This window comes from Zingiber officinale, chromosome 6A (genome assembly GCF_018446385.1).
Source record: "Zingiber officinale cultivar Zhangliang chromosome 6A, Zo_v1.1, whole genome shotgun sequence".
NCBI lineage: Eukaryota > Viridiplantae > Streptophyta > Magnoliopsida > Zingiberales > Zingiberaceae > Zingiber > Zingiber officinale.
The window spans coordinates 113,892,349-113,912,626 of record NC_055997.1 but is presented as its reverse complement, the minus strand read 5'-3'; the positions used below and the strand labels follow the sequence as shown (position 1 = coordinate 113,912,626).

Here is a 20,278-nt window from a genome sequence, read left to right as displayed (position 1 = left end):
GCATCGCCTATGGATCTAGAAACCTGCAGTTGATCATACATTATTAACAATAAAGTACACTTCACAGATCAAAAAGTGTTTGTGTAGCATAAATTTAACAAAAAAACAGTCTATTGATAGGAAAGTATTATCCTTTCCCCATGAAAATAATTAAGAGTGATTATTTATTACCTTCAGATATTTTTGGCACAGTGGTAATAATACCACATGTCAGTGTATAATGAAACTAAACAAAGAAAAAAAACCATCAATTAGTAAATGATTCATGGTTCTGTGACTCAAGTGACTGATTACACTACTTGAAACAATCAATTGGTAAATGATTCATGGATGCTCCAAGTAAGCTGATTACACTACTCATTGTGGCATAAAGAAAGTAGTCGATAAGCCGCATCATGATAAAACTACAAGAAATATAAATGATGAACATACAGTTGGCAAAAACCAAGTAATTGATAGAAATTCGAAAGAGGCATGAGAGAGAGAGAGAGAGGAGATAAGAGAAGTATGCTAAAATATTTCTTCTTGCGCACTTACACCACACAAAGAACTCTTATATATATAGTGAGATTCCATGAGTTGCACAATGAAAAGATAGGTTTTTAAAATTTTTCATAGGATAGAAAAAGTAATTGTATAGTTCATAATTCTCTCTAATGATAAATAGTAGCTAGAGTTTGATTCCCTAATCTGGACACATTGCTAAGAAAAAGAAAACAATATAAACTAAAACACATAAAGTTCCATTAAGAAAATTCTAGAAAATTCAACCACCACAAAATGTTTTAGGTGGGTTACATGAAATCAAACTATGGAATAACTTACAAAGAGGATTCAAACAACCAAAGCTGTATACAAGTATTACCAAAATAAACAGTAATCAAAAATAAGTTTGGAAATGTTCAAAGATATTACCTGTATGATGCCTTTAACTCTCCAAACTCCATGTTTAAGGACAACAATATTTGGATCATTTGGATGCTGGGACCTAAGCTCCTGTCTTACAGCCTCCATATTAGCATTGTGCTCAGTTGACAAAGCTATCGCAGCAATCTCACCAGTATTACCAACTTTTCTACCAAGAACAACTCGAGAATCACCAAGATTTGCCACATAGAGAGTTCTCTGACAAACAACACCGACAAGGCAACATGATCCTGTAGTTGCAATGTCTGGCCTAGAGCTCCATAGTTGGCCAACCAATTCAATAAATTTTTCCTCTGTTGCTAGGAAAGCTCTTCGAATGCTATCACATGTCACACCTTGTGGTCCAACTGAAATTTCTGCATAAAGCACCAAATGACTTATAAAACTATCAAAAAGAAAAATTCATAATAAAGTCTGGAAATCTTATAGATTCAAAGAAAAATTTAGCAATCTATGATAACCAAACAAAAGGGAAGAAAAATATAAAAAACTATTTTCACTAAATTTGAAATCCATGTATTCTGGAGGTCCACAACATCAAAATTTAGTGTAAATAACATTCTTAGAATTTTAATTAGAATACAAAACAATCTAGCTTAATAAAGATGTTATTTTGCTACATGGCAAACACTAAAGACAAAGGAGGTCAAAGGTAAGAATTTATCTCCTAAGATCTGACCAGTTGCAATTTCACTATGTCTGACATCATTTTCATAATGGAAGTGCCACATGATATAAACTGAAAAAACTGTTTTGGAGTTGAATTCATACATCATGAGAATTCTAAAAACGGAAATCTCATTGCATGAGACTCCCACCAATACCGGATTGTACAACACCAGCAAACACATCCTTATCTTTGTCCAGGAAAGAGGCTATTTCCATGACAAGACTATGTTCCATTGATCCAACGGGCGATGAAACCCCAGGTCCTTTAAAAAAAAGATACATGGGCTGATGATTGTGAAGTTTTTTTTTTTTTGTTCACTGCATTCAAGACCTAAACTAGTCTTGAGAAGCTGAAGATATGAATGGACTAACCTAAGCACGATAACTATATCAAATTCATCAAATTTCGATTAAGGGCAGTTGCTGCATAGTGCATAACTCATACTATATAATTTTGGTAAGAGGTTCAAGTGGATGAAGCTGAATAAATGGAAGTGAATGAATTTCGAAATTAGGATTGTTCCAAACAATAAAACTTCACAAAAGTTAAGATGAGACTGTACGGGCAAGTAGTGAAATAGTGAATGTTTTGGTTTCGATATGTACGTCAAGAAATTATGGTGAAAATGGAATCTTATCATAGGTAAAATCATCAAAATTTGACACGGACAGGCCATTCACACCAAGACAAGAACTACCAAGAAAAAATGATTGGGGGAAGTCGGGACTCCACCTCTGAAATGAGAGAAGAGATTATCGCAGACAAATCGCGCGGCATCGGGGCCGCCATGGCCGTCGTAGATGCCAACAAAGGTGCCAAAGGGGCCCGATTCGATCTGGCTCTGGTCCTCCAGGATCTGGTTGGCCTGGACGACGGCCATCGAGAACTCGCCCGCCGAGCAGGGTCCGTGGTCGCGATACCACAGCAGACCCTCCTGCCCCTCCCGGCCCGCGGCACCGTCACTGCCCCCCGCGCCCTCGCCTTTCCCCGCAAACGACCTCAACAGCGACGAAAGCAGCCTCATCGATGGTCGGAGCATACCACATCTCCCAAACCCCGTAGGCAATCGCTTTCGATCGAGTGCGGGAGAGAGAGAGAGAGAGAGAGAGAGGCGAGAGGGGAAAGAACGGAGGAAGGAGATGGTGCGCAGGTTAGCGGCGGAGGGGACCTAGGCGGGGAGCGCAAGATAGCGTGGCCTGCGGAAGAGGCGACAAGGCGGCTTTGGGACGGGAATTGGGTCCCTTTCCTCACTAATTCTTTAGATCGCCAACCTTCATCTCACCCCAAAACACACCTTCCAATCAAAAGCACCCGCGTAGCAGATAGCCAACGGGTCCCACCGAGATCATTCGAATTCGGAAACGAGGAAGTGATACTGGCGTGGATTCGTGGAGAAGGATTTAGATTTAATTATAATACTACGCGTACCTGACCGAACTGGACCTACATCTCGTGTTGGGGCGGTGGGCCCCTCACGGAGTCAGCTAGAATCAAAGATGGCGAGCGTGTGTTTACTTTGGGTAGACCGAAGACGTGACACGTCGTCGACTGAGTTTGTGGGGTCATCTGCGACACGTCGATTTTGGAGCCGCGCGTTGAGCATACGTGGCGGATTGACTCGGACTGGAATGTCAGGGGACCGGATCCTCTGATCCTTTTTCCTGATTCACTCTTGGATCATGAATTGATCCAGTCTTTGTGGATCAGAGGATCTATCCCCGGTCGTTCATGTGTATATATTGATATACGTGTGTGCACTCGCTTCACCTATGCGGATAGTCGGAAACCCAGGCTGAATCTTCTGGACCGTACTTTGCAGTCCAAAAGATGAATCACTTCACTTAGAGTGAAAAGTCATTGACCTCCTTGCATAAGGTTGCGGTCCAGAAGTTCCCGACTGCCTTGAACCCTGCTAGATCGCAGCAGCGATGGAGGGCAGAGACGAGACCAGCCCGGCAGCGGTGTATTCGAAGGACTTGCAGCTGCAGAGAAAAGCCCTCGACAAAGCTCACTGATCGCATCGAAGGCTACCAGCTTGATTCCAGTCGCGTACGATCGGTCTCTCTCATATTTCCTCACCTTATGGATCCTTTTTTATGTCTTTCTTTGAACGCAAAGTGTTGGCTCATACGATAGAACTCGCTTGGTTGACTGTTCCTTTGGCTTATGACATTTGCAGGCCATGGAAGCTCTTGCTTCAGCTAAGAAAGCTTATTGGAATACGATGAGTAAATGTGGGTTAAGTAACCAGTTTTTGGTTTCATTTGCCTATGAAATCTGAAGATTTTGTTTGGTTACTTTCACTTAGTTTACAACCAACCTCTTGCTAGTCCTAGAACTATTGAAGATCTACTTTCTTAATTCTCTTCTTCGAGAATGTCCTAGAAGCGATGAAACCCTTACAGTAATAGAGCACGAGTGATTCGAGTGTGTATTTTTCTTTACAACCGAGTTCCTTGTGTCTATTTGTGTCGTTAAGGTACGTTCAATCAACCGATCGAGCTATTCGGTGGATCGAAAAAGTTGACATGGCAAATCACTTTTATTCACACAACGGGCGCTTGCTCGATCGTTTGTTGACATAGTGGATCAGCTTTATTTGTTATAACGGCCAACCATGGAAGATGATTGTTTGATGATGTAGTCAACACTCTCATCCACTCAACGGTCGTTTCTCTCTACCAAGTGGAGTTCGGTCAACTGATCCGGCTGGTTCGATCGACCGGTCTTGCTAGTTCGATCGATCGATCCCGCTGGTTCGATCAACCGATCCTGATGGTTTGGTTGACTAGATTCAGCTCCTTGCACAGTTTCCTCCTCGCTCGAGAGTACTTTTCCGCAATTCCTCATCTGAGTCTATCTGCTCCCTTCTTGTATCATCCTTCTCGCTCACTCCGTTTTTTATCAAGGCTTGCTATGTTGGAAGAAGAATTATGGGAGAAAAATGTACTCTATGTGGAAGAGGAAAATTAAAAAAAAAAACAACTTGTTTTAATTCATTGAAAAGTTACGTATTCATAGACTTATTGGATAACTACTAATCTCAAATACATTAAATCTAGACTCCTTTATTTTTATCATCTCATCATATTCTATTTTCACGAACTCTTATCCTTATCAAGAATTGTTACCTCATCATATTCTATTTCTACCTTCCTATCATGAACTCTCATTCTTATCAAGAAATGACACATCGTCATATTCTATCTCTATATTACGAACTCTCATCAATAATTGTCACTTCATCATATTTTATCTTTATCCATAATTAAGTTTAATTTTCAACACCCCCTCTTAAACTTAATTTTACAACTCCAAGCAAATTTCACATCTTGATGAAGTCTTCAAATTTAAATGACTTAGTAAAAATATCAGCAACTTGATCTTGAGACTTTGTGTATTCCACTTGCACCTCTTTTCTTGTAATGCACTCTCTGATATAGTGACAGCACGTATCGATGTGCTTACTTCTATCATGGAAGACTGGATTTTTTACTAGTGATATTGCGGACTTGTTATTAACTTGAATCTTGTTGTCTCTTCTTGTGATAAACTTAGCTCATTCAGTAAATTTCTAAGGCAAATAGCATGACAAACACATAAAGTCGCAGTCATGTACTCTGCTTCACAAGTAGAAAGTGTAACAATAGGTTGTTTCTACATTCAAGTGAAAGTTATATCTCCCATAAATAACCCAAATCATGTAGTGATCTTTCTATCATCCATATCTCCACCCCGATCACTATCGCTATATCTTTCATGTTTGAAATTGTCAGATATTGAATAAAGTAATCCAAAATATGTCGTACATTTGATATAACGTAAAATTTTCTCAGCGATCTTAAGATGGGTGATAGTTGGAGCTTTCATGTAGCAGCTAGCAAGCCCAACAGCATAAAGGATATCAAGCCATGTGCACATCAAGTATCATAAACTTCCAACCAAGCTCTTAAAAAATGTTGGATTAACTTTTTCTCCTTCATCATGCTTTGATAGCTTGACTCCACATTCTACCGAAGTATTTATGGGTTTACTATTATCCATCTTAAACTTTTTTAATATCTCTCTTGTATAACCTACTTGTGTGATGAAGATTTCATCCTCCTTTTGGTTCACTTTGATGCACAGATAGTATGTCATGAGCTCAATATCAGTCATCTCAAACTCCTTAGTCATTGCTTCTTTAAATTCTCCAAATATACTTGGATTGCTTCCTGTGAAGATCAAGTTACCAACATATAAGCATATAATCAAAACATCTTTATCCTTACTCTGAATGTATAGTGTATGTTTATAAGGACATTTGATGAAGTCTTTCTCTTGCAAGTACTTGTCTATCCGGCTATTCCATGCCCTTGGTGCTTACTTTAACCCCTAGAGAGTCTTCTTCAATTTTAGAACTTTGTCTTCTTGTCCTTTGACTTCATAACCTGATAGTTGCCGAATATAGACTTCTTCGAGAATTCTATTTAAAAAGTAGATTTTACATCTATTTGATGTATTATCTACTTATTTTGGGCTAGTTGCTAAAAAAATGATTAGTCTGATAATTTCTAATCGAGCAACGAGAGCGAATACCTCATCATAGTGAATATCAGATCTTTGACTGTAGTCTTTTTGCCACCAATCTTATTTTGTATCTTTCAAATTATCCTTTGACATTTTTCTTTATTCTGTACACCCACTTCACACCAATCGTTTTATGTCCTTCAGGAAGTGGAGTTAACTCCCATGTACCATTCTCCTTGATCGCATTGATTTCTTCATCCATCATATCTTTTCACTTTTTACTCTTTATAACTTCTTGGAAATCTATAGGATCACAATCGACAAAGTGACAAAATAGAATAATATTATATTGATTTTTAATTACCTCATAAATGTCCCATAAGCTTCTGAAGTATAGTACTCTTTCACTTGAATTTTCATTTGAAGTTGATGCAGATGATTCCTTGAGTACTTGATGTTGATGTTACCAGTGGAGCAATAAGCTCCTCTCTTTTTTGCTCCACCCATAGTTGCTCCACATCTTTTTCTTCAAAGTATGGGAAGAAGTTGTAATCTTCATTTTGTTGTTCCCAATTCGATTCTTTTTCTTCATTAAATACAACATCCCGGTTGATAATTGTCTTTCTAGTATCTTGATTGTATAATTTATACCCTTTTGAGTTAGTATCATAGCAAAAAAAAAATAAACTTTTTACTTTTATCATCCAATTTGTTTCTTGCTTCATTAGACACATAAACGTGGGTTATACTCCCAAAAACTCTTAGATGAGAAATCCCGGGCTTCCTCCCACTCCATGCTTCTTGTGGTGTCTTGCCCCACACACTCTTTGTTGGTGATCGGTTGGATAAGTATACTGCACATGCAATTTCTTCTTCCAAAAGTTCCTTTAGTAGCCTCTTGCTTTTGACAATACTCCTTGTCATGTCAAGGATGGTTCAATTCTTTCTTTCTACTACTACATTTTATTGAGGGGATCTTGAAACTGTCAAGGGTCGTCGTATTCCATTGGCTTCACAAAATTCTTGAAATTCCTTTGAGGTAAATTCTCCTCCTTGATCAGACCGCATAGCTTTGATCTCAAGACTGCTCTCTTTTTCTACGATAGCTTTAAATTTCTTGAATATGTCAAATACCTCCGATTTTTGCTCTATGAAATATACCAAAGTTTTTCGAGAAAAGTCATTTGTGAAAAGATTGAAATAATTATTCTTACTAAGTGAACTTAGCTTTATCGGACTGCAAACATCAATATGTATAAGTTCAAGCGGCTTTTGGGCTTTTAAACTTGGCTCATTTGGAAAACCTCTTCTAAATTACTTCCCACGCAGACATGCTTCACATAATTGATTAGGATGTTTGATGCAGGGTAGTTCTCTCACCATCTCTTTCTTTGAAAGCAATTATAGTCCTCTGAAATTGAGATGTCCAACTCGAATATGTCATAGCCAAGTGATGTCTTTATAATAAGCTTTGAGACAATTGATAACATCATTTTGAATATTAAGGAAGAACATTCTATTTTTTGACATAGACATCTTAGTAATTAAGCAATCAATATCATCTTTTAAGATAAACATATTATCTTTTAGATAATATCATATTGTCTTAAGCTTAAAATGTTACTCTTCGTATTTAACATAAAGAAAGCATTCGAGATAAATTCATGTTTTTCATTCTTCAAACGGATGAGAATGTTACCTTTGCCTTTTACCTTGATCTTTGATTCATCTCTAAAGGATACATTACCACCAACTGATTCATCAAGTTCTACGAACATGATTCTTTTCACACACATATGATTGCTTAAACCAGTGTCGAGATACCACAGTGTACATTCGCCCCTTTCATTATTTTTATATGCTAACAGTAAGGTGTCATCTTCTTCTTTCCTTTCTTCTATATAGTTTGCTCTTGCATATACTTTATTCTTGGACGATCTACATTTTTTAGCATAATGTCTAAATTTGTCACAATTATCGCACTCAGCTTGAGATTTATCGTACCTTGAGTTTGTGTGTGTCCTCTTGTTGAAATTTCTCCTCTTTCATCATTGTTGTTGGAAATACATCCTTGCTCACTAGCACGACCCCCGTCCATATCCACGACCTCTTCCACGTTGACTTCTATTATCACTGAAACTTGCATCTTTCTTTGCCTGTTGAAGAGTCGCCTTTAAGAGTTGCTGAGTAATTTCTTCATTTATTTTCTTATTTTCTTCATGTGATTATAATGAACTCGGGAGTTGCTCTATCATCATAGCTTGTAGATCCTTGGTTTCTTCGATGATGGTTGTAATAATATCAAATTTTAAATCCAGTGATTGAAGAATTTTCTCAATGATAGTTTCTCACAATTTCTCTTTAGTTGATTGGAAATTACAGAGACTCTGGAAAAATAATCAGATACCAACTCACCTTCCTTCATACGAAAAGCATCAAATTGACATCTTAATATCTGAAGTCATACCTTTTTTACTTTTTCCTTCTCCTTGATATGAGACAACTTTTCCCATGATTGCTTGGTTGAAGTAGCACTTGAGATTTTCTCAAAACCATCTTTATCTAAAGCTTGACAAATGAGGGAGAGAGTCTTCTTGTCTCTCTTTCTTCAATCTCTCAAGCTCTCTTTTTCAATCAAAAATAGTGTTGAGTCATCACGTGGCTCAATGTAGTTTTTTTTCTATAACCTCCCAAACATCATGAGTGTTGGAATCTCGTGGTAGTTTTAATGTGATCAACCAAGTTAAAGTTAGGTCATATGTATTTGATTCTTGTGTTTATGCAGGAGCTTAGGAACATAAGAAGTCGAGCGGAATACGCAGCTAACGAGAATGATCGCAGAGAAAGGGAGCCGACGGGTTGGGTGCATCTGAGGGACGAGGTACTACGGAAGAGTACACCGATGGATGAGAAGAATATATGCAGCGTTCGAGGGACGAGAAGCCGGGAAGGAAGCTTGCTCGGGGAGAAGGCTGGAAATTGGATTCGGGTGAGCCCTATTCCGGATGGACTAAATCACCCAGTCGATCGGAGCAACGGAAGAGCTAAAAGGGAGCTGCGGAGCAGTTGAAAGCGCCCTCAATAGGGATTAAAGGCGCCTCCGCGCCTTTCAGAGTGAAGGAACCTTCAACCCAGCATGGAAGGCACCTTCAACCTTGATTGAAGGCACCTTAAACCTTGCGGAGGTGAACGTTGCCGAGGATAATGTTTTATCCTCGGCAGATAAAATTTCATCCCTTGAAGGCACCTTCAAGCTGCGGATAAGATTTACAGGAGCTATAAAAAGACCCGTAGACCTAGGAAATAGGTATCAACTCCCATATTCATTTCCTAGTAACTGACTGAGCAATTAACGAGTATAAGAGGCTTCTCCACCTTCAACGAAAGAGATCTTTTAGAGCTTTTTCATTGCCCTTGGACTAACAACCACCTAGGTTGTAACTAAGTAAATTCTATACCTCGTCTTTTTAGTTGTTAATTTAATTTTCTATTATTGTTGCTTTTAATTAGAGTTAAAAGAATAGGAAGAGTGTTGTTTATTGTTGACAGGAAATTTACCCTCCTCTTGTCGGCCACCAGCAGTCCAACAATTGGTATTAGAGCCAAGTTGTCTCAGAAGTAGTAACTGCTGACTAAAGCACCGAAACGATGGTCGGACTGACGATCTTCCCACCTAAGTTCGAGGGAGAATTTGTGTCTTGGAAGAAACGCATGGAGGTATTTTTCAAAATTGATTTTGAAATACTGTTAATCACTAATATGATTTTGTAGCTCCAAAAGACTCTCAAGAAAATGAAAAGGAAGAACATCAATGGACCAAGAAGGAACAAGCACACTTCGTAGCGAACGGAAGAGTCGAGTTCCACCTGCTCAGTGTACTTCCACCCAAGAAGTAATCAGATCGAAGATTACGAATTAGTAAAGGAACTTTGAGAGAAGTTCCTGGAGTTGCACGAAGGAACTTCCGAAGCAAAGCCCGCGAGATAGGACCTACTTCGGAACTAGCTGACAAACCTCCGGATGGAAGAAAGTGAAACAGTTGCACATCTGCACTCGAGGATCAAATAACTCATCATCGGACTCACGAATCTCGGAGAAAAGATAATGAACCGAGATTCATTAAGGTATGCTTTGAACGCATTTCCTAGGACACCCGAGTGGACATCTATAGTCGATTCATTTTACAAATCTAAAGACCTCGAAGTTAGTTCATTAGAAAGTCTTTTTTTTCCACTTTTGAACTTCATGAATCAAGATATGCAGACTTGTGAAACAAAGGAGAAAAGACAACCCACAACATAGCACTAAAAGTCAACCAAAAGAGCGAACCAGATTCAGACTCTGAAACATCCATCGACACAAATAAAGTGACACTATTGGTAAAGAAATTTAATAAATTTATTCTATCTAATAAATTTAACCCATATACAAAAAGGGACTATCGGAATAAAAGTAAGGTCTGATGTTACAACTACAATGAAGAAGGGCATATCAAGGATGATTGCCCCAAACTAAAGAAGAAAGAGAATGACAAGGGCAAAGACCAAAGCACAAGAATTTGAAGGTCACATGGGATAAATCGTCATCCTCTGAATCCGAGATCGAAGCTTACATCGGACTAGCTCTACTAGCTGACCACCAAGAAGAAGACGAAAGTAGCTCAGAAATAAGCATCGATGAAAAGGGAGGATTATCAGAGGAAAGCTCTGATGAAGGGAGAGCATCAGTTTATAAGGTAAGTGAGGTACGTGCTCTTTCACCCGAACAATCTTTCCAATTTATCAAAATACTTTCTAAAAATTTGTGTAAATTAGAAAATGAAAATACTGATTTGAAAAGACAATTAGCTAAGACATACCCATTAGAATTATTCGATAGTTTAAAGTTAGAAAATGAAAATTAAAAGAAAAAATAGAATTATTCAAATAAAATTCTGCATGCACAAATATCTACAATCATTCAAATGTTAGACCTATCAGTAGGCTAAACTGGTAGTTACGATTTCATAGGGGTCAACTTAGAAAAACCCCCAGAAGTTATATACCCCTCAAATTTTTAATTAACCCAGTAGGAAAGAACCTATATTGGGTTCCAAAATTATATTTGGATTGAATTTCCTTTTGAGCTTTCAGAGAGAAAATTAATGTTTAATTTCTTTAAAAGGTTTTGTCTAAAAAGTGATTATTGCTCCAATAATCAAAAAGGTCTAGTGTCACGTCATAGCCTGGAAGTCAATTAATGAAATGAATGTTTAATGGACTAACTGTTAAGCATTTAAATTAACTAATGCTTTCAATGTTTGTCAAAATTCTATCAGAAATTATTTTAAAAATTTTTATTTCATCACTTATACTTGTTTTAACAGTTAGAAATTTTTGGGCTTACACCTTAATATTTTCTAAACTTTTTTTTTTCCTTAGACTTTTTAATGAACCTGTTTTTTAATGTAATCAAAAGGGGGAGAAGGAAGAAGAAGTCTAGAGAGAGGGTACTTGCAAAGTTTTTGCTTAGAAAATCTTTTCCTTGCAAATTTTTGCTTAGAAAAAATTTTTTTACTTGCAAATTTTTCTTACTTGCAATTTTTTACTCGCAAAATTTTTTTGTGACTTACCCTAACTTAACTTGGGTTTGATCACATCAAAAAGGGGAAGATTATTGGAATACCGTAGTAGTTTTGATGTGATCAACTAAGTTAAAGTTAGGTCTTGTGTATTTGATCCTTGTGTCTAAGTGTGCAGGAGCATAGGAACACAAGAAGTCGAGCGAAAGACGCAACTAGCGAGAATAATGGCACGGGAAGGGAGCCGACGAGCTCGGTGCATATGAGAGGCGAGGTACTGCGGAAGAGTACACCGGTGGATGAGAAGAACGTACGCAATGTTCGAGGGACGAGAAGTCGGGGAGGAAGCCTACTTGAGGAGAAGGCTGGAAAATTAGATTTGGATTAGCCCTATTCTGGATGGACTAAATCACTCAGTCGATCGAAGCAGCGGAAGAGCTAAAAGGAAGCTGCAGAGTAGCTGGAGGCGCCCTCAATAGGGATTAAAGGTGCCTCCGCGCCTTTCAAAGATAAAGCGCCTTCAACCCACCATGGAAGGCACCTTCAACCTTGATTGAAGGCGCCTTAAACCTGGCAGAGGTGAACTTTGCCGAGGATAATGTTTTATCCTCGGTAGATAAAAGTTCGTCCCTTGAAGGCACCTTGAACCTCTATTGGAGGCGCCTTCAAGCTGCGGATAAGATTTACAGGAGCTATAAAAAAACCCCTGAACCTAGGAAATAGGTATTAACTCTAGTATTCATTTCTTAGTAACTGTCTGAGCAATCAACGAGTATAAGAGGCTTCTCCGCCTTCACCAAAGGAGATCTTTTAAAGTTTTTTCATCGTCCTTGGATTAATAACCACCTAGGTTGTAACTAAGTAAATCCCGTGTCTCATCTTTTTAGTTGTTAATTTAATTTACTATTATTGTTGCTTTTAATTAGAGTTGAAAGAACGGAAAGGGTGTTGTTTATTGTTGATAGGCAATTCACCCCACTCTTGTCGGCCACTAGCAGTCCAACAATGAGCTCAAAAAAGCACTTTTATCTTGATACTCCAATTATCATAATTATTCGCCTTGAGTATTGTAACTTTGAAGGAAATTATACCTCCATTAGCCATAGCTCTGATATCACTTTATTGGAAGAAGAATTATAAGAAAAAAATAAAAGAATTATGGGAGAAAAATGTACTCTATGTGGAAGAGGAGAATAAAAAAAGAACTAACTTGTTTTCACTCATTGGAAAAATTATATATTTATAGACTTATTAGATAACTACTAATCTTAAATACAATGAATCTAGACCTTTTATTTTTACCACCTCATCATATTCTCTTATCCTTATCAAGAATTGCCACTTCATCATATTCTATTTTATCTTCTTATCACGAACTCTCGTTCTTATCAAGAAATTACACATCATCATATTCTATCTCTGTCTTACAAACTTTCATCAATAATTGTCATCTCATCATATTTTATCTTTATCCATAATTAAATTTAATTTCCAACACGTTATCTCCGATAATTCTCATCCTTTCCTGTCCCTCTAGTATGTCGTTCCACTCTTTACCATACATCGAATCATGGGCATGCTTAGATACACAAGTTAGAGACATAACAAGCCCTAATTTTGTCTTATTTGACAACACATCAAAACAACCATGGCTCGGGGTTTAGTAGATCCAAAGTATTAAGTGAAGCAAAATCAATCTTTCAAAATTGAAATCCATTTTTTTAAGACAAATGGATGGGAACTAAACAAGTCATGATGATTTGAGCAAGAGTTTCAATAGATTGGGGATCTCAATAATTGTTGGTAAAATTATTGTTGTTATAGTTTATCAAGTAGAGAAGATAAAAACTGAATTAACACCATTTATAATTTTGTTTTAGGACTTGAATCATCAAATTTGTGTCTTCTATGAAGTCAACATGCATATGCTGAATTAGAGAACTTGTTCTACCCTTTATTCATCAGAGTTGTAGCTAAACTTGCTTGGATAAATTCTTGTCAAAAAATATATTTCTCAAATTAAAACTTATTTATTGTCATTGTTGTCGATATACTTGTTTTTGTTACCTTTTAGATGTTAATTGGTTATAAATCACAGTACGGAAAATGGACTGTTGTATGAATAATAGTGTAAAATGCAGTAAAAAGGTCAGCTTTAGGATGAGCTTCTCCCAGAGCCAAACTTCCAACAATCAAGGTAGGCAAAATTGGTACGATAGGAAAGAGGAACACACACCTATTCCTAAGCAACACCTAGCAAAAGGTACTACTTGAGCACTCACTCCCTCAGCCTATAAAAGGCACAAAGCTCCTACGACGGTAAACCAATTGAGCTGAGCCGAAGAAAAATAAGTTTTTGAAATGATTGTTCAACTTGGATTTAGTTTATTTTTTATAAGTTTGAACTTATTTGAAGTTTAACTTGAACTTGATTCGTTTAAATATTATCGAGCTCTCAATTCAAAGTTGACTTGAGTTTGGTTTGTTTAGATATTATCGAGCTCTCAATTCAAGCTCGTTTGGTTGTTTGAAATTTTTGCTTGTTTGATTAATTATTGAACTTGATAATTCAAGCTTATTTATTTATTTATTTAGCATATTGATAAATATTTTAGTAATAAACATGATTCATGAATATTGTTCACGAATATTATTCACAAACGTTGTTCACGAACGTTTTTCGTGAATATTGTTTACAAACATTAACGAGCTGAACACACATGTGTTCAATTCTGTATATTTAGTTTAATGAGTTGTTCAAGATTATTTATTTAATTAATCTTATATATATTGAACGAACATAAATAAACTGTTACTTGGTCAAACACCAAATTTATTTACGAACGTTTGATTTATTTACAATCCTTAAAGCTCCAACTATTTAGAGCCTTAGACTAGGAGCAAGGAAATGAATTTTCTCCATTCTAACATTCTTTGACCTCATTGTGTATTATTTTGAACAATAATTCACTTAAATCCACCTTAACTCATTAATTAGGGCTCTCACCTACATTCCATTACTCATCTTAACTCTTCAACTCTTCTAAGTTCTCATCCCTTGAAATAATTGGATCAAAGTGTGGACAGTTCGGGCAAACCTACGAGGACTCATCTAAATTATCCGAACTAGACTCAGTTAGAGTGAATCCCATTGAATCTGAACTCGACACATCCAATTTCAATCGCTACTTTACTCTTTCTTGACACCTTGCCTATTAAGGTCTGAGCCAGCTAGCAGAACCCCTTGTAATATGTTTAAAAAAACATATCAAACATATTTTTTTTGTAGCTATGTCATTGTCTGTCATAATCTCTTAATTTGTGGTTGTTACATCTGAACCAAAATCCTAAAAATTCCAATATAGCTGATATTGTTATTTGATGAATTGCCAACTTTTAGATTATATTATGATCCTCTGGTGGTGAAAAGTATAGACTTTTGTGGAGAAAACAAAGCCTGAAAATCAGTATTACATAGTTACGATCGCCAATGAGCTTGAGGTGAATTTGTCTGTCTATTGTTTTCAAAAGAAAGCTCATTGATCTTGTCCGAGCGCTAAGTCGACGGACGCTGGGGACGTGAAGCTCTCCGTTATCCTTTGGTGTCGAGGTGGACCTCCGGCGAACCTGTAAAGAAGCCAAGCCGGGAGGGGTTCTCGACGACGACCCTCCGACGCTCAAGTCAGGCAACGAGAAGTGAGAGAGGCAGTGTAACTGTGGCTACAATGAGGATTGTGCATACCTTCGTCGACGTCTGGGAGTCCTTATATAGGACCCCGGGGAGGCACGGGCATGCTTCTCGATGCGTACACGCTTCCCCAAACATACCTTAACGAGCCCATGTCAGAAAAGTACCCCTGACGTCATTCCGCAATCGTCCGAGCATATCCCGGATGTGACGGTGGAAGCTTCCACCATATGATCCTATGTACGGCTCGGCCGCCAACTCTGCTGCTTGTCGGCGGTAGATGTCTCGAGGATGATGTTATCCCCTGTCTCCTTTGTCCTCTTGCGCTTCCTGTCTGTTCCAGGGCTGAGCGCTTCGACCGCTCGACAGACACATCACTCCTGCCTCGGTTGTAGGTATCGGTCCGACCGGGAGGACTCCCAGTCATATACTCGGATGAGATTGCTCCTGCCTGCCTTTGTTGCCTAGTGCCCCGGCCGAACGGACAGCCCGCTCGGCCATGAAACCTTTTTTACCTTGAGCATCGGAAACCCGACCCCCAGTCGGGTTGTCTTTCATTCGACTCGGGGGATTCTCGGTCGGTCGGCCTTCTCAGTCTGGTCGGTCGGGTCTCAGGGTTGAATCTCTTGACCTTTGACCTCCACGTGTCGTTGACCTTCCGCCAATGAGGGTCCCCCGTCCTTACCACTGGATCACATGCCTTCCCCTCAAGTCTAGTCGAAGGAGGTGATAAGTCCGACTGATCGGACTGCCGGTCGGCTGGAGTGACACCGCTCTGCCACTTTCTGGAATGTTCCTCCTCCCGGCCGCTCGGCCTCTTACTGCCACTGGCTTTGCTACCGTGTCGACGGTCAATGCTGACACCCTTCGGATCTTCTCGGGATTCATGCAAATCCTCTCCATTAAGACCGAGCACGCGCGCTGCGCGCCGTAATGGCGCTCATTAAATGTTGAAACTCTGGAAATAACTCTTAAGCTCTTTCTGCAGCTTGACATATGAGGGGCCCTGGGAGGACGGGCCACCCGAACTCTTCAGCCTCTTCAACTCTTCATCTGCCATGGCCAGTCGGTTGGCGACAGCGATCTCCTCCACCCATCTCTGACATAAATAGGAGTATTAATAGCCGATCGGAAAGACGGCGTAAAGGACTTCGGAAGAAAACACACTTACCCCAGTGACCTGCTGCATTTGGCTGTTGGCTAGGTTAACGATCGGAATCATCGCAACACGGGCCCGAGCGTCGGCCCACATCTCGGCGAGGGGCCCCTTTATGGTGATCGTATGCTCGGGCGCTGTCGGCCGATCAGACTCGGCCAAAAGCTCCTCGGTGGGAAGGTGCAGGGTGGCCCTGATGGTGCGGCTCCGACTGGGAGTCGTGTGAGCAGACGCAGAGGGAGCAGAGGCCGGGGCGGAAACTTGGACAAAATGGCTGAGCGCTGGACCCGGCGGGAGGCAGGTGGAAGAGTGCTGACCGGCACAGCCTTGATAGGGTTGGCAGGCGGGTTCAGTTGAGACGGAGTCCGATCGGAGGATAATGCCTCCACCATTGGGGTTTTCCCACGAGAATCGGATCCCGTCCGCTCGGACACATGAACAGCGGAAGTAGCCGAGCGCATCGGCGTCTCCGTCCGACGCCTTTTTCGTCTGAGCGGGCGCTCACCTTCCCGATCGGAGCCTTCCTCCTGGACGGTCGGTTCCCTGTTTGACGTGGCGCCTCCCGTCACCTCCACGAGGGAAGTCTGAGCGGCCGACTCCTCCGCGTTTGTCCCGCTCTCACCCTCGCGAGAGCCGACCGGGGTGATGCCCAGTTGCTCCATCTCCTTGGCGGTTGCCGCCTCAAGCGCCTCCGCTTTTCTCTTCAAAATCCCGAGCATCACGGACTCCATGACGATATTCGCTGTAAAGAAAAAAGAAGAAAATCAGTTAGCACTCAAAGTACATACACAAGTGGAATTCTTACCGAACCTGCTCGGGAGTGGAGTTCGGCTCGGACTCAGGCCGAATATATACAGCACGCCTTCGAGCAGAAGCTTGTTGATGTCGAGCTTCAGACCAGCAAGCATGTTCGCGGCCTGGAGATAGTCCGGTCGGGTCTTAAATCTTTTTAGCTCGGGAGAAGTAGGCGGCCCGACCTGCCATTTGGTTTGGAAGGGAGCCCGCCCGAGGAGACGAAGATAAAAGTAATACTCCTTCCAGTGTTTATAGGAGGAGGAAAGTTTATCAAAGAAGACTAGGCCGGGTCGAGCCTGGAATAGATAGGTACCCAGCTCGGACTGCTTGGGATAATAAAAATAATAAAAAAAATTCGGGCGGAGAGGAATGCGGTGTATCTTGAACAGTACCACCACTCCACACAAAAGACGAAAAGTGTTAGGAACTAATTGGGCGAGCGGAAGACCAAAGAAATTGCAAACGTCGACGAAGAAGGGGTGGAGAGGAAACCGCAGACCGGCTGTGAATTAGTCGCGGAAAAAATAGATAGCTCCGCTCGGCGGTTTGTGAGGCCGAGCGAATGGTGAGGGTAGAACGAGTTCAAAGTCGGACGGAATATCATAACCATTAAGCAAGGCCTCGGCGTAGCGCCGATCGAAGCGAGACTCCATGGTAGTATACCAGGGGCCTAAAGTGAGGTCTGCGGGTCGAGAAGAACTGACCATTATCCGACCGGGCAAGAAAGCAAAAGGCAAGAAAAAGACACACGGCAGAAGGAAGAAGATGATAAAGGGGACAATGACCAGAAGACAAGAACTTGACAAAAAAACACAAGGGAAACAGAGAAGAAAGGCGGAGGAACCTTACAAAGAAGCTGGGGATCGAAGGAAGGAGGCGGGGAATCGTCGGAAAATGAAAAATCGGAGTCACCGGAATGTTAAAGCACCGAAGAAGGCTGCGGGACACGCGAAGGCAAAGGTGCGGCTGAGGAAGAAGGTGGCGTCTTTATAAGGTCGGGCCCGATCGACCTCGACCGTCGGATGTAGGTCACAGGAACCGAGGCCCACATCGAGCCGTTCATTTTAAACCGCCGATGTCCCATCGAACACATCGCCGAGTCGTACGATGACGGCAGCAGAGGCGCCACGTGGCATGATGCCATAGAGGCGCATTTAATGAACGCCATTACGGTGCGCAATGCGCATGCTCGATCTTAATGGAGATGATTTACACAAATCCCGAGGAGATCCGAAGGGCGTCAGCGTTGACCGTCGACACGGTAGCAAAGCCAGTGGCAGTAAGAGGCCGAGCGGCCGGGAGGAGGAACATTCCAGAAAGTGGCAGAGCGGTGTCACTCCGGCCGACCGGCAGTCGGACTTAGCGCCTCCTTCAACTAGACTTGAGGGGGAGGCATGTGATCCGGTGGTAAGGGCGGGGGACCCTCGTTGGTGGAAGGTCAACGACATGTGGAGGTCAAAGGTCAAGAGATTCAACCCTGATACCCGACCGACTAGACTGAGAAGGCCGACCGGCCGAGAATCCCCCGAGTCGAATGAAAGATAACCCGACTAGGGGTCGGGTTTCCGATGCTCAAGGTAAAAAAGGTTTCATGGCCGAGCGGGCTGTCCGTTCGGCCGGGGCACAAGGCAACAAAGACAGGCAGGAGCAATCTCATCCGAGTATATGATTGTGAGTCCTCCCTGTCGGACCGATACCTACAACCGAGGCAGGAGTGATGTGCCTGTCGAGTGGTCGAACCGCTCGGCCCTGGAACAGACAGGAGGCGCAAGAGGACAAAGGAGACAGGGGATAACATCATCCTCGAGACATCTGTCGCCGACAAGCAGCAGAGTTGGCGGCCGAGACGTACACAGGATCATACGGTGGAAGCTTCCACCGTCACATCCGGGATATGCTCGGACGATTGTGGAATGACGTCAGGGGTACTTTTCTGACATGGGCTCGTTAAGTATGTTTGGGGAAGCGTGCCCGCGCCTCCCCGGGGTCCTATATAAGGACCCTCAGACGTCGACGAAGGTATGCGCAATCCTCACTGTAGCCACAGTTACGCTGCCTCTCTCACTTCTCGTTGCCTGACTTGAGCATCGGAGGGTCGTCGCCGGAAAACCCCTCCCGGCTCGGCTTCTTTGCAGGTTCGCCGGAGGTCCACCTCGACACCAAAGGACAGCGAAGAACGCCATGTCCCCAGCGTCCGTCGACTCAGCGCTCGAACAGGATCACTCATCAACTCACAATTTGGGTTGGAGTAAAATACTCAGAATTCAATACACTGTACGTACAATATCAAAATATATTAAATCATACTAATATTATCGAGACACTGAAAATCCATACCGCTATCATAATTTTAGTATAAATGATATAAAATTTATAACATACGAAAAATTTAGTAAACTGTAGTTTTAATAGGATATACAGTATATGATATATGGATTTAGAATTTAGTATATCGTATTGAACACCTCTCTTCACAATAATATTTGTTACTTTGCTATTTGCGAAGAGCAAATATTCTAAATCCGACCTCTATTCGCAATAATATTTGTAATTTACAACAAAGGCCGACCTGGAGCAGAGCTCCGAGCAGGCCTCGCAAATTGAGCGGCTGAATAAGCAAGTCAACTCCTTTGAAGCGAAGATCAACCCTGCTAACGTTAGGAAGCTCCGAGTCATTGAGCTTTACTTGTTGAGAAGGAGAGCAGATCGACTGAGCGAGGCACGGTTCGAGCCCAGCTCACCGCTAAGGATACTGAGGTGGCTTCTTTAAAGGCCGAGTTGGAGGCCTCCTGAACGGTCTTCAAAATTTATTAGGAGGGAGGGCCTAGCCGATTCGAGGTTTTCAAGCAGGATTACCTCCGTTCGAAACCCTTCAATGACCGGCTCATAGACCAAGCGTTCTGCCTCTTCAACCTTGGTATTGATGGGATCCTCGACCTGCTAAAGGACGACAGCTATATCCCTACCGCACTG

At 41.2% G+C, this 20,278-nt stretch overlaps 1 protein-coding gene across 1 annotated transcript in view; it reads right to left on the bottom strand.

Annotated features, from left to right (window-relative positions):
* The window catches only part of LOC121995176 (probable protein phosphatase 2C 42), a 28,328-nt gene extending 25,515 nt beyond the window's left edge, over positions 1 to 2,813 (bottom strand). The window contains exons 1-3 of the mRNA XM_042548986.1: positions 2,330 to 2,813; positions 916 to 1,283; positions 3 to 23 (exon numbers count right to left, since the gene is read on the bottom strand). Coding sequence (XP_042404920.1) covers positions 3 to 23; positions 916 to 1,283; positions 2,330 to 2,636 — 696 coding nt within the window. The 5' untranslated portion in view covers positions 2,637 to 2,813. The remainder of the gene's footprint in view (positions 1 to 2; positions 24 to 915; positions 1,284 to 2,329) is intronic.
* Between the last annotated feature and the right edge of the window lie 17,465 nt (positions 2,814 to 20,278).